At 41.1% G+C, this 14,991-nt stretch overlaps 1 protein-coding gene across 1 annotated transcript in view; it reads right to left on the bottom strand.

Annotated features, from left to right (window-relative positions):
* Positions 1-14,991, bottom strand: part of LOC126333297 (extracellular matrix organizing protein FRAS1-like) — a 393,058-nt gene that overhangs the window by 174,571 nt on the left and 203,496 nt on the right. Inside the window, exon 5 of the mRNA XM_049996769.1 lies at positions 10,813-11,034. Coding sequence (XP_049852726.1) covers positions 10,813-11,034 — 222 coding nt within the window. The remainder of the gene's footprint in view (positions 1-10,812; positions 11,035-14,991) is intronic.

Below are 14,991 nucleotides of genomic sequence, written 5' to 3'. Positions count from 1 at the left end.
TAACACAATATTTTCGGCGAAAATACCAAGAAGTGCTGATTACCTTGCCAGCACCCAAACGCCAACCACAGGACCTACAAGACGCTGAGTCCTGCAGGGAACCTCACAGATGTCCTCATACATTGCACACTATCCACTCATCTGCCCAGCTGAACAGTCATTTGTACGTGACTGACATTTCATCATGGCTAGTTTTCCTAGTCAACACTGGTGCTGATGTATCTATCATATCTACATCGATGGCTTTCCCCATCTCTTCACTGACAAAGTCACTTCTACAAGTTGTCAACGCATCAACATTACAAACTTCAGCCTCTGTCAAAGTTATGGTGCACCTATCTCCTCTGTGTTTTCCGTGTACTTTCTACATTGCTGACATTGATGAACCAATTCTCAGTAAGGATCTTTTGTCCCATTACAAACCCTCTCTGAACGTAGTTCAGGGCTCAGTGCCACACCATCCCACTAACACTCAGATACTGTGCTCCTGCACCTATGTTCCACGTCCTGTTTCTATTGTGACATGCAAACCTACTGCCAGAATATGACTTGGCGGCACAAAACTGCCGGGAAAACAACAAGCTGAAACAATGAATAGCACACATTTACAATGAGCTTGTCGCAGCTTGTACCTCGCTGCTGAAACTGCAGTCCACAATCCTGCCACCTAATCGTGTTTCTCCAGCAGACACCAGCTCGGACACTCATCAGGTTAGTTCAAATACATTTATTGTGTGAGATGATTTGCATCTGGTAGACTCCGCATCCTCAACCTGCTCGCCACATTCACTGCCATATGTGTCAGATAGTGCTTCTAATAACAGTTGTGTGTGCAATATAACCACACACACCATGCAGACAGCCACCCTGCGGGTTGATAAACATTCCCACTCTCTCGCGCGCCAGACATATGCGACGCCAATGCCGCTCTCCTCCGCACCAGATACCAAGTGCAAGGTTGACAGCAGACAGTCACCATGCATTCCGACCCACTCCACACTGTGCACACGGCTGCCCTCTCCAAACAATCGCATGCCACACTCACGTACTAGACATGTGCTGCCTTTTCCCACTCCCATTAATGGCTACACCTCTTTGCACCCTACCCATCCAAAAACTTCACGTCAGGACACTGATCAATCTCATGTGCAGTTCTCTGTTTCTTCCATCACTGACGGAATGACACACAAGATAGTTACCATTGCTGGTCCTCCTATTACGCACAAGGTTAGACACCTCAACCCTATTAAGTTGAGCACAGCCTGGCAGCAAATTAACGAACTTTTGGAGGCAGGTATCCTGCAACCATCAGACAGCAACTGGTCTTCACCGATCCACCTCGTCCTCAAACATGATGGTTCTTTCTGAATGTGCAGTGACTACAGATGTTTAAATGCTCATCCTGTCATGGACTATTACCCTTTGCCTAACATAAATGATTTCACTCTTATGTTATTTGGGGCTACAACCTTCAGTGTTATTGACTATAAACACGCCTACCACCAGATTCCCGTAGCGCCGGATGACATACAGCTATTATCATGCCTTTTGGTTTGCTCCAATACAACTTCATACCATTCGGTCTAAAAAACGTGGTGCAAATGTGGTAGCATTTCATTGACTCCCTCTTACAACAATTCGAGTTTTGCTTTGCATACCTGGACGACATACTCATTTTCAGCAAGTTAGCAGAGGAACATGAAAATCATTTATCCATGGCCCTCCAGACCTTGAACTCCAATGGCATCGAGGTCAACTAAGCAAAATTACAGTTGCGTCAGCCTTCCATCTCTTTCTTGGTTTCCACAAACAGAATACAGCCTCCCAAATCTCGCATGCACACCATCACTTCACTGCTGTCCCCAGCTACTTAAAAGCCACTGTGCAGGCCCTACTGACAGATTCACTGTTGGGTAAACAGACTTCAGGACTCAAACCCGTTCGCTGGACTGCACCTATGCTGGAGGCTTTCAATGCATTAAAGACTTCTTCAGCTCATGCTGTAACACTCGTCCACCACACCCACTGGGTAGAGGCAGTCTCCTTACCTAACATCACTGCCAAAACCATGGCCAAGTGTTTTATCTCCTCGTGGATTGCTAGGTTTGGTTGTCCGACCACCATCACCACCGACCAGGGACAGCAGTTGGAATATTCCCTGTTCACCATTTTATTAACGTCTGTGGCACAAAGAAAATTCACACCACAGCCTACCACTCGCAAAACAATGGGTTAGTGGAACGGTGACACCCCACTCTAAAAACGGCACTCAGGTGCCACGACTGCCACTGGTCCGAAGCACTTCCATGGGTACTGTTCAACTTTCAAGCCCGACTTACAGAAAACTATCTCAGAATTCATTTATGGGGAGAACCCTTTCCTACCAGAGGAACTCATTCAGCCTCAGATACCTAAAGACTCCCCCCCCTCCAGGGATTTCAGAAGTTGCATGCACATCCACTTCAAACATGCACAACTGCACTCACCTATCAGCCACTCTCCGCCGGACACTTACAGGCCACCTGCTCTCAACACTGGCTTCCATGTAATGCTGAGAGGTGATTCGGTCCAACAACCTCTGCAACCACTTTATCTCGGCCCCTTTGAAGTCCTCTGGTGGGGCGATACAACTTTCGACATGAAACTTCCTTGCAGACCAAAACCAAGACTTGAACTCGGGACCTTATCCTGTCAGGAGTGCTAGTTCTGTATGGTTCGCAGGCGAGCTTCTGTGAAGTTTGGAAGGTAGGAGATGAGGTACTGGTGGAAGTAAAACTGTGAGGACAGAGCGTGAGTCGTGCTTGGGTAGCTCAGTTGGTAGAGCACTTGCTCGTGAAAGGCAAAGGTCCTGTGTTCGAGTCTCGGTCCAGCACACAGTTTTAATCTGCCAGGAAGTTTCGTATCAGTGCACACTCCACTGTAGAGTGAAAATTTCATTCTAGAAGCACCCCCCAGGCTGTGGCTAAGCCATGTATCCGCAATATCCATTTTTCAGGAGTACTAGTTCTGTAAGGTTCACAGGAGAGCTTCTGTGAAGTTTGGAAGGTAGGAGACGAGGTACTGGCGAAATTAAAACTGTGATGATGGGGCGTGAGTCATGCTTGGGTAGCTCAGTTGGTAGAGAACTTGCCCGTGAAAGGCAAAGGTCATGAGTTCAAGTCTCGGTCCAGCACACAGTTTTAATCTGCCAGAAAGTTTCATATCAGCGCACACTCTGCTGTAGAGTGAAAATTTTATTCTAGTAACTTTTGACATCATAATCAATGATAGTCCACAAACTGTTTTGTTACACTGACTTAAGCCAGCATTCATGAACCCTGACATCCCTCTGCTGGGGCAGTCTGATTCTCCTAACGACTCTCCCAACAGTCTCCCTCCCGCTGTGGAGTCTGACAATGTTTCTCCTCAGGCCACCACACCATTTTGTTCACCTGATGCCTCCACATCATCTTTTGTGGGTTTATCAGACATGTCACTCTCCATCCAGTGTGTGAGTTTTGCTGCTACCTCATTGAGTAGGAGACACCCTCTCCCATAGTCACCCTGCTCTGCCATGTACCCCCACCTTGCGTGGACAACATTTCAATCATCAATATCAATGACTAAGTTCTTATTCAACTCACAGACACCATGGCCTCACCACCCAATGACCAGTTAAACATCAGTGTTGTGCATAGTGTCACCCTCCCTCATGAGTGTCACTCGCCGACAATTCGTGCCTTCATCTCGCCGGACGGCTCGATTAGCATCCGGGCTAGCCACACCTATGCCCCGCCATCTGCCATTCAACCCACCTGTTCTCAGGCTGGGCACTGCATTGTCCATCCTCGCTTGTTCGATGACTTTGAGGTGGACCTGCCTCCCATCACTCTGCCTCTGCACCCCGCCCCGGTCGGGGTGGAGGTCCTGGTGGTACATCTACCAGCTCGTATGACCACCAACAGCATCAATGCCTACATGGTCTTCCCTCAAGACTCACATGTGGTACTCCGTACTGGAAGAGGGGGTGGTAGGGGGCTGGGGGGCTGTGTGGGGTCGATAGGTCATAAAGACCATAGACAACATTAATCTTTGGGATTGAGGCCGCTCATCAGAGCTGCCATGTTCTTATACCTTGTATTGTGTGCAAGTGCATGATAATTGTCAAAATATATGTATGTGCAGATATTCGTGGGGACAGTTTATTCCGTATGCCGCTATTTGAATCATATTCCCATAGTTTCATTGTTCTGCAGTGGACTATATCAGGGGAGCATTCCTAAATGGTGTCTGATGTCAAGTTGTGTACAAAACAGAAATGTGGCTTTGAATTCCTCACTGTTGAACAAATTGGACCAACTAAAATATTTTGATGTTGCTAAACGAGTATAGATAGAGATGCTACAATTGACATGAGCAATGTTAGGTTGTGTGCTTCAATAGTGATGAAAAGGGTACTGCAAGAAGTCACATCGAGATCGACTCTGCTCAGCTATCATCATGAACAGTGTCTTGATCAACTCACTCATGATGATCAGTGGATTTTGTCCAAGGAATTGAACAACACTGTGCACAGCTGAATGTTGGCTGTAATGTCTCAGACAAGGTTTTATGAGGCCATGGTTATAACAAAATGTGTGCAAGATGGGTGCAGAGGTTGCTTACATGAGACCAAAATGTCGCTCAATGGAAATTTTTTTATGGTCTGCTAGACCAATATGAGGCAGATGGTGACAATTTTCTGAACATTCTCATCACCAGAGATGAGATGTGGTGTCAGTCACTGCAAGTTGGAATCCAGAAGACAAACCATGGATTGCTGACACAGGAATTCTCCAATAAAGGAGATGTTCAAGACACATGTGCTTGCAGGTAAAGTAATCTACACAGTCTTCTCAGGCAGGCAGTGTGTCGTTATCTTGAATGTCTTGTAGGATCAAGTAACTGTCAGTTCAGAATGTGTCAACATGAAACTCTTTAGGATGCAAGCCTGAATTCCAGGGCCAGGTCAGGAAATAACATGAAGTTCCACGCTGCAACATGATAACACCAGGCCCAAAAACAGGCTTGAATTTTCCAGGGCCAAGTCAGGAAATAAGACAAACTTCCACTTGCAACATGATAACACCAGCTGCTTAACAATATTGTGACACCAAAACTCTTGTCAAATTTGGCTGTACAGTCCTACCATATCCACACACAGTCCTGATTTAGCACTCTCAGACTCTATATCTTTGGCTTATAACAAGTGGAATATGTTTTCATCATTTTCTAGACTTAGATGACATCAATGCTGCAGGAAAGTGGCTATCCTCATATGGTAAAGGTTATTACAATTTGGCACGCAGACCATTGTTCATCTTTGAGAAAATAGCATAAAAATGATGGTGAGTATGTAGAAAAATGACCATATGTAGCTGACGTATTCCGCTATTTAATTTTGTTGCAGTGTTTTCTGTAGTAGCTATTACAGTTTACTTTCAATGAAAATAATGTGAGGCATTAATTTCATAATGACCTTCTTATTGTGTATGGCTCATATACTGCAGAATACTGTAGAAAAATGTAAGTTAGAGTAGAAGAGTAGGAAAAACAATCATGTAATTTTTAAATGTAGCATAGGTGGTGCGCTGCTTTATACAACTGCACCAATTAAGTATCTAGGCACAAAGTTGCGTAACTATAAGGAATGGGATGAGCACATCAGGTTGGTAGTAGGGAAGGCAAATGGTCAACTTCATGTTATTATGAGCATTTTAGAGAAGTGTAGCTTATCTATAAAGAAGATGGCATATAGGACACTAGTGCAATCCAATCTTGAATATTGCTTGAGTGTTTGGGATCTCTACCAGGTCAGATTAATGGAAGGCATAAAAGCAGTTCCCTGGTGTGCTGCTAGATTTGCTACTGGTAGCTTTGATCAGCATGCACGTATTATGGGGATGCTTTGTGAATTCGAATGGGAATCCTTGATGAAAGATGACATTATTAAAGCATTATTGTGGAAATTTAGAGAACTGGCATTTGAGGCTGACTGCAGAACGATTCTACTGCCACCAAAATATGCTTTGTCAGAGGACCATGACGATAAGCTGAGAGGAATTAGGGCTCATGTAGGCACTTATAGACACCTGTTTCTCTCTCACTCTGTTTATGACTTGAATAGGCACAGAAATGAATCATAGTGGTACGTGGTACACTCCACCATGATCTGTATGATGGTTCTGGAATATGTATGTAGATGTATTACTATTATTATTATTATTATTATTATTATTATTATTATTATTATTAATGCTTACTGTAATGTTTACTCACTAAGAATGCCATGCTGGATGTAAATTTTTCATGTGAGGTAAAAGCATACATAAATAAACTATTATTATTGATCAAAACAACAATTACAAAAAGGGGACACAACAAGCACAATTATCACTGTTTGCAAATACATTAAGACTGGAACATTAACCTAATTTATACTTTATGCCACCTGTCAGTGTGTTAAGTATTTGAATTTTGTACAATGTGGGGTATTTCCCAAGCGTTTTCTCTCTCCCTACTTTTATACTACCTTAAAAATATAATGTCTACTATGCATGCTTTAGCTTTAACCTTCAAGTTCACAGTTTGAAGATATGTTTACTTTCATAATATAATACCAGTGAATACTTCTCAACATACATTGAACATTTATCAGCACTGACTTGGTGGAAGTAGAATAAATAATGATGACAGGGAAATGCTACAAATGAGACTGTTAAGAGTGACCTAATACACCAGAAGAAAGAGATAAATATGATGAAACTAGCTATACAGATATGTTGTGAAATGTATTGAAAAGGGGGAAACTTTTATGTAGTTATAACCATGTACTCTGCAGGCAGCATAACAGACATTTGAAAAATTATGAGTAAGATACTTACTTTGAGCAGTGCAGTTGAAAAAGAACTGGAAAAATAAAATACAACAGTAACCACCACTGCATAGAATTATATGTGCACATCACAAAGTTATGATAAAAACAAATATATTAAATACTTGAGAAAGCTAATGTATGGATGAAATACCACATATTATCATCAAAGCAAGTGTAACATCTATTGTAGAACCATTAACGGATATTTTCAATTCGTCATTCGTGAGTGGTATATTCCTGAAAAATCTGAAAATGGCAAAAGTAGCACCACTGTACAAGAAAGGGGACAAACATGAAGCCGCAAACTATAGACCTGTATCAGTATTGTCAGGCTTTGGTAAAATTCTTGAAAAACTATTTCTTAGAAGGCTGACAGCCTTTCTAAATAAAGAAAACATAATAAGTAATACACAGCACGGATTCAGAACTGGCAGACCAACACAGTCAGCTATTTATACCTTCTTAAATGAAATTATAACTGCAGTAGATAATAAACAACATGTGTCTGGCATATTTATTGACCTTAGTAAAGCCTTCGATGTAACTGATCATAATACTCTGTTGCAGAAGCTAGGTAATTATGGAATACGAGGCCTGACAATCAAGTGGATACATTCCTACCTTCATGACCATCAACTCAAATAAAATACAAAAACATAAAGGCACGAAAAAATTGTAATTTTTACAGTAATGCACAAAACATTACATATGGAGTTCCCCAAAGGTCAGTCCTTGGGCAATTCTTTTCATTCTTTATGTTAATGATATGCCAGAAAAAATAACTAAAGGGACAACAGTACTTTTTGCAGATGACACAAATATCCTAATCAAATCACGTGATGAGGAAAGCTTACAAAAAACACCTACAGGTATAATACAAAATTTGACACAATGGCTCAGAACAAATAAGCTAATAATAAATAATGGAAAAACAGTGACAGTCAATTTCCACAATTCATAGAAACTACATCCTGCAAGACCAATTTTTAAAATTCATGGAAAAACTGTCTCATCTGTGAGCAACACAAAATTTTTAGGTATACATATTAAGCAAAACCTAAAATGGGAGACACATCTTAACCATGTAAATAAAAAGCTAAACACACTTACATATGCAGTAAAAGTACTCGCACAAAATACAAGCTGTGCGCCTGTGATAACAATGTACCACAGCAGTATTCAGTCACTGCTGATGTATGGCCTTATCTTTTGGGGGAACTCCTTAGGTACAAACAAAACATTTAGGCTACAGTAAAAGATTGTTAGAATAATAAATCATGCTAAATACAGAGCCTCCTGTAGACCAATATTTAAAAATCTCAGTATACTACCTCTTCCTTGCTTATATGTGTATGAAATATTAAATTTCGCAAAAGGAAGTATTTTAAAAGATGGAAATATCTTCAAATATAACTGTGATTACCACCCTCATGATACTAGGCAGAAGCATTACTTGCATGTCAATACAGTAAGTACAAACATTTGTAAGAGAGGAGTGTGTCATACTGGCATAATACTGTACAATCACATGCCATCCTATTTGAAATAGATGCAAAATTTACAAAAGTTTAAAGTGAAACTGAAAGAGTACTTGCTTGACCACGGCTTATATTCTGTTTCCGAGTTTTCAGTGTACCAGAAAAGTGTAGCGTAACTACTCAAATATTCTTAATAAGTCTATCATTTTAATCATTTTATTGTATTATATTAAATTTTTCATGAATATTCAACATGTACTGAATAATTTTTAATTATTTATCCTTTCAAAATAACAATGTGTATGATGTTGTATATACTGTACCAACCTGACTTGTCCTACATCGTTTGTGCAAAATATATACCTAAACACAATTTACAGGACCAATAAAGAAATACAAATACAAAATGTATGAATGTGGGTAAAAAAAACAATAGTCAATGGAGAGTAAAATGTGAGAACGAAAGAGATAAAATAATTGCTGTAAAAAAGGAGTGAGAGAGCAGTAGAGCTTCTGCAGTTTTAGTAAAACATAATATAAAAAGCATTTTTTTTGGCTACTTAGGACATAGTACACTATTACAACCACAAATTAAATGATTTCTTCAGTACAAATTTGTATTCTGGCCTCACTGAATCATTGCAGTGAATGGTGAAGTTGAAGTTATGTTGGGGGAAGAGGAGGAAACTACATCTACATCTACATCCACATACATACTCTGCAATCCACCATACGGTGCGTGTTGGAGGGTACCTCATACCACAACTAGCATCATCTCTCCCTGTTCCACTCCCAAACATAATGAGGGAAAAATAATTGCCTATATGCCTCTGTACGAGCCGTAATCTCTCTTATCTTCTCTTTGTGGTCTTTCTGTGAAATGTAAGTTGGTGGCAGTAAAATTGTACTGCAGTCAGCCTCAAATGCTGGTTCTCTAAATTTCTTCAGTAGAAATTCATGAAAAGAACGCCTCCTTTCCTCTAGAGACTTCCACCCGAGTTTCTGAAGCATTTCCGTAAGACTCGCATGATGATCAAACCTACCAGTAACAAATCTAGCAGCCTGCCTCTTCTATGTCCTCCCTCAATCCAACCTGATAGTGATCCCAAACGCTCGAGCAGTACTCAATAATAGGTCTTCTTAGTGTTTTATAAGCGGTCTCCTTTACAGATGAACCACATCTTTCCAAAATTCTACCACTGAACCAAAGACAACTATCCACCTTCCCCACAACTGCCATTACATGCTTGCCCCACTTCATATTGCTCTGCAATGTTACACCTAAATATTTAATCGATGTGACTGTGTCAAGCGCTACACTACTAATGGAGTATTCAGACATTACAGGATTCTTTTTCCTATTCATCTGCATTAATTTACATTTATCTATATCTAGAGTTAGCTGCCATTCTTTACACCAATCACAAATCCTGTCCAAGTCATCTTGTATCCTCCTACAGTCACTCAACGATGAAACCTTCCCGTGCGCCATGGCATCATCAGCAAACAGCTGCACATTGCTATCCACCCTATCCAAGAGACCATTTATGTAGATAGAAAACAACAGTGGAACTACTGCACTTCCCTGGGGCACTCCAGATGGTACCCTCATCTCCAATGAACACTCACCATCGAGGACAACGTACTGGGTTCTATTACCTAAGAAGTCAATACTTGAAATAATGAATATATAATTTTGATCTGAGTAGGTATTCCAACTGGAACTGGCAACAAAAGTTATAGAACAAGCATGATACATGACATTTGAAAATAGTATTTTTGAATATAATGTATCTGAATGAAAAATGTATAGTAACCACTAAAAAGAATTTTTAAATTTATAACTGTTTTTTCTACAGCTGTGATATGTCTTGCACCAATATCTGTTTAACCATTACAGATGTAATGTCATTAGCACAACAGTGACGATAATAAAGAGTGTGTTATTTTGGGCATTTATGATGGCTTACATTATGCGAAGAAATCAATGAAGTTGCAATACAGATGGACTGAACACTATGAAGACGGTCAAATTAAATAAAAATGTTGACATAAATTATAAAGATCACCTACTTTAATAAAAGATTTTAATATTTCATTCACTTTTTTCATGTTTGACATGTTTTGGATAAAATTATTTTAAAAATTATGAAGAGGAAACATTACAGAAGACAGAAAGAATCTACTTTTTAAATGAAGCATGCTTCTAGAAGTAAGTAAGTAAGTAAGACAGAAGGGATTAAAATATGATGTCTTAAAAACATACTACTCATGAGAATTAGAGATGTCACTGAAACATTTTATACCTAGAAATTGTAAATGAAATACATTTTTTGTAACAAATTAAGGATCTGTTAATACATGACTAATAAGCACATTAGTCAATGGGCTATGAAAGGGCACTTGCGTGCATACCCTTGAATTTCAAATATTACTCACAGATTTCAGCTGTAGATGAGGACTCTTCTGCCTGAATATCAGTTGCATAGCTGAATATGAATGCACTCTAAACCTGAGTTCAAAGTTGTAAGCTGGACCACCTTGCCGCATTGTCACTAATAAAGCTATTGTAAACACACTTTCACTAGACTCTTGTACTTGTTGTGGTGGGAGATAGACTATTTTCAGGGCATCCACATCTGCCTGAGTGAATGTGTTCACCTGGAAAACAAAATGTCTTCTGGGATTCATTAAATTAGTGATATAAAATGTCAAATTCAATTTCTTTTCACATAAAAATTGTCTTTTTGTGGAGTGTACAGTCAAAAAACTACAAGGAGATACAATGGCTGTCTAATATTTATCTTCAAGGTGAAATTACAAGTATTGCTGATAAATTTAAAAGTAGAACTGCATACATTCACATACAGATATAAAATAACAAATGAACATATCTCATTTGGTACTTTCCCTTAGAATGTGGACACATGTGATTTATCTTTAAAGGAACTATTTAAATCACAATTTTGAAAAATAAAACAGATAAAATATATCATCTTTCAAGGAATTAAATATAAAAATGCTGATGAGATTAGCAGCAGATTTTCAGACAAAGCTACTTACACTGCAAGGAGAAAAAATCAATGAAATCTTTAAACAAAGTAAGAACAAGATTAAGGGAATGTAAATAATTAGGAGAATGTAAATAACCACAAAAAGAAAGAAGTTGTTTACGTTGTTGCTAGAGCCCCACATGAAACCAAGATATTGGTGAACCCTATCAGTTCAAAAGAAAATTAAAAACTTATATCATTAGCCAGTCTTTTTACAAATTATCTGAATATCTACATTCAGAGATTGAAAAGTTCTGTTAACTACATGGTTAGTAACCCTGTCTCCCTGACTGTTATAAAGATGCATGACAAGCAGTAATGTACTGTAAACAAGATTCAGAATTTAGTGATGTTAAGATAAGTTAAGCTCTGCCTTTCTGACCTCACATGGGCTACTAGGGACTGACCAACTTCCATGTTATCTTTAGCCAATGGCATCATTTGGATGCGGTATGGAGGTGCATGGAGTCAGAACACCACTCTCCTGGCTGCTGTCAGCTTTGCAGATCTTGGAGCCACTACTTGACGTCACAGTGCTGGGTGGGCCCCAGTCCTGTTCTCCAAACAAGGAAAAATCCCTGGCTGTACAAGGACTGGAATCTGGAGTCACCTCATGGCAGTCAGTCACTTTGACCATTCAGTTACGGAGGTGGACCAAATTTACAGATCTATGAAATATTATCTTTCAAAAGTACTATTGTGGTCAAATAAATATCAAGATACTAATAGCAGGTACAGACCAGGTATAAAGTAAAAGTGAGGACACAGCATCTTTCTGCAAAGTAATACCCTCCTTGATTAAATATACATAAAGATACAAACAATCAAAAATCCAGATTTAATAATGACAGTATTATGAAAATGATAGATTGCTACTCAGAGATTGTGGAGACATTGAGTTGCAGACAGGTACAACAAAATGACTGCTAAACAAGTAAACTTTCAGACAAAGGCCTTCCTCTGAAATAGACAATACACACACACATGTTCACGCAAACACAACGCACACACACATGACCACTGTCTCTCACCACTGAGGCCAGACTGTGAGCAACTGTACATGATGGTAGAAGCAATCTGTGTGGTGGGGGTAAGAAGGAGACTGGAGGAGGGGGAGAGATAGCAGTGGAAGGGTGGGGGACAGTAACGTGCTGTTTGTCAAAGTATACAGGGACACGGTAAGGACAGGGTAGGGCAGCCTGGTGCAGTTGGGATGCTGGATGGAGGGCCGGGTGGTGGAAGGTAGAGGAAAGGGCCACTGGGACTGCAAAAGGAGAAAAGTAAAAAAAAAACTGAGGATGCCTTGGTGGAATAAAGGGCTATGTAGTGATGGATGGTGCAAATGCCTCTGAGCACTATGGGACTCAACTGCAATGGTCATCAGTCCCCTAGAACTTAGAACTACTTAAACCTAACTAACCTAAGGACATCACACACATCCATGCCCGAGGCAGGGTTTGAACCTGCAACTGTAGCGGTCACGCAGTTCCAGTCTGTAGCACCTAGAACTGCTCGGCCACCACAGCTGGCGTAGTGCTGGAGTGGGAACAGGGAAGGAGATAGGTAAGTGATGCACAGTGACCACTCAAGGCTGAGGCTGGGGGTGTTATGGGAACATTGGATGAAACTTCCTGGTAAATTATATGTGTGCCACCACGAGACTTGGGACCTTTGCCTTTCACGGGCAAGTACTTTACAATCTGAGCCACCGAAGCATGAACCACGACCCATCCTCAAAGCTTTAATTCTGCAGTACCTCATCTCTTACCTTCCAAACTTCTTTTCTGCAAACCTTGCAGAATTAGTACTCCTGGAAGAAAGGATATTGCAGAGACATGGCTTAGCCACAGCCTGGGCGATGTTCCCAAATGAACTTTTCACTGTGCAGTGGAGTGTGTGCTGATATGGAACTTAATGGCAGATTAAAACTGTGTGCCAGACTGAGAAACTGGTGTTGGCAGGAAGGGTCCAAATGGTACAGGCTGTGAGGCAGTCATTGAAGTGAAGAACATTGTTTCAGGGGGTTGGGCATTGTGCTCAGCAATTGGGTGATCCAGTTGTTTCTTGGTATCAGTTTGTCAGTGGGCATTCATGTGGGCAGAAAGCTTGCTTGTAGTCATGTCACATAGAATGCAGCACAGTGGTTGTGGCTCAGCTTGTAGATGACAAGACTGCTTTGATGGGATAGGTGATGCTTTTGACAGGACTGGAGTAGATGGAGATGAAGGGATGTATGGGATAGGTCTTGCGTCTAGGTCTATTACAGGGATATGAGTCATGAGGCCAGTGATTGGGAGCAGGGGTGGAGTAGGGATGGGAGAGGCTATTGTGTATTTTCAGTGGGTGGCAGAATACCACTGTGAGGGGGTGAGAAATATAGTGTCCAATAGCAGCAAGGCCATTGACAGTTGGGATGTTAATATAAAGAAAGATGGCATCAATAGTGATGAGCAGGACGCCATGCAGTAAATGAACAGGAACTGTGGGGAGACAGAAGAGAAAATGGCTGGTGTCTTTTACACAGGAGGGTCAGTTGTGGGTAATAGGCTTAAGATGTTGCTCTACAAAAGCAGAGATTCTCTCAGTAGGGGCACAATAGAGCATCATGGGTGGCTGGGTTTATGGACTTCAGGAAGCAGGTAGAGGGTAACAGTGCAGGAAGTGGTAGGCGTTAGGAGAGAGAGAGAGAGAGACTCAGGGAGAGATTCTGGGATAGGTCTAAGGATCTGAGGAGAGACTGGAGATAATGCTGTATTTCTGGAATGGGGTCACTGTGGCAGGATTTGTAGGCAGATGTCTCTGATAGCTGGTACAGTCCTCCTGCCAGGCAATCCTTGCAGTTCAAAACACAATGGTGGAGCCTTTGTCAGCAGGTAGCACTGTAAGGTTGCAATCAGCTTTTATGTTGTGGGTTGCAGTTCTTTCTGTGAATGTAAGGTTAGCTTGCATGTGAGGGATTTGGGCGGGCTGATAATGAGGCATGGTTTGAGATTAACATCTTCTGGAAAGTTAACAGGGTGTCATTTGGGGGGGGGGGGGGGGCAATTAGGATGGACCAAAGTTGGATAAGAGGAATGAACTGAGTCAAGCAGGGTTTAACATTGGGTTTGGTTGAGTCTGGTTGTTAGGTTGGTGGTGAAAAAGCGTTTCCATTGTAGGGCTGGGAGAAGGTCGTTTACAAGTCCAGCATGTTTGAATTTGGCAGAGGAGCAAAAGGTAAGGCCTTTGGAAAGGTACTGTAACTGACCACAGTGAGTTTTCCTGTGTGATTGGTTTTATGGACTTTAGGAAGCATGTAGAAAGTAGGAGTGTGGGGAATGGTAGAGGTGAGGAGACAGATGGACTCCTATGCCAGCCTTTCCATGACACGTCCAGAGGAATCCTTCCTGAACACCCATAATCCCAAACAGCTCACCTGGTTCAGATTCACTGATGACATCTTCATAATCTTGATCAAGGATGAGGACACTGTACCCACATTCCTCCAGAACCTCGACATCTTCTCCCCCATTTGCTTCACCTTGTCCTCCTCATCCCAACAAGCCACTTTCCTTGATGTTGGCCT

The sequence above is a fragment of the Schistocerca gregaria genome, chromosome 1 (assembly GCF_023897955.1).
Source record: "Schistocerca gregaria isolate iqSchGreg1 chromosome 1, iqSchGreg1.2, whole genome shotgun sequence".
Lineage (NCBI taxonomy): Eukaryota > Metazoa > Arthropoda > Insecta > Orthoptera > Acrididae > Schistocerca > Schistocerca gregaria.
This window is presented reverse-complemented; position numbering and strand designations above follow the sequence as displayed.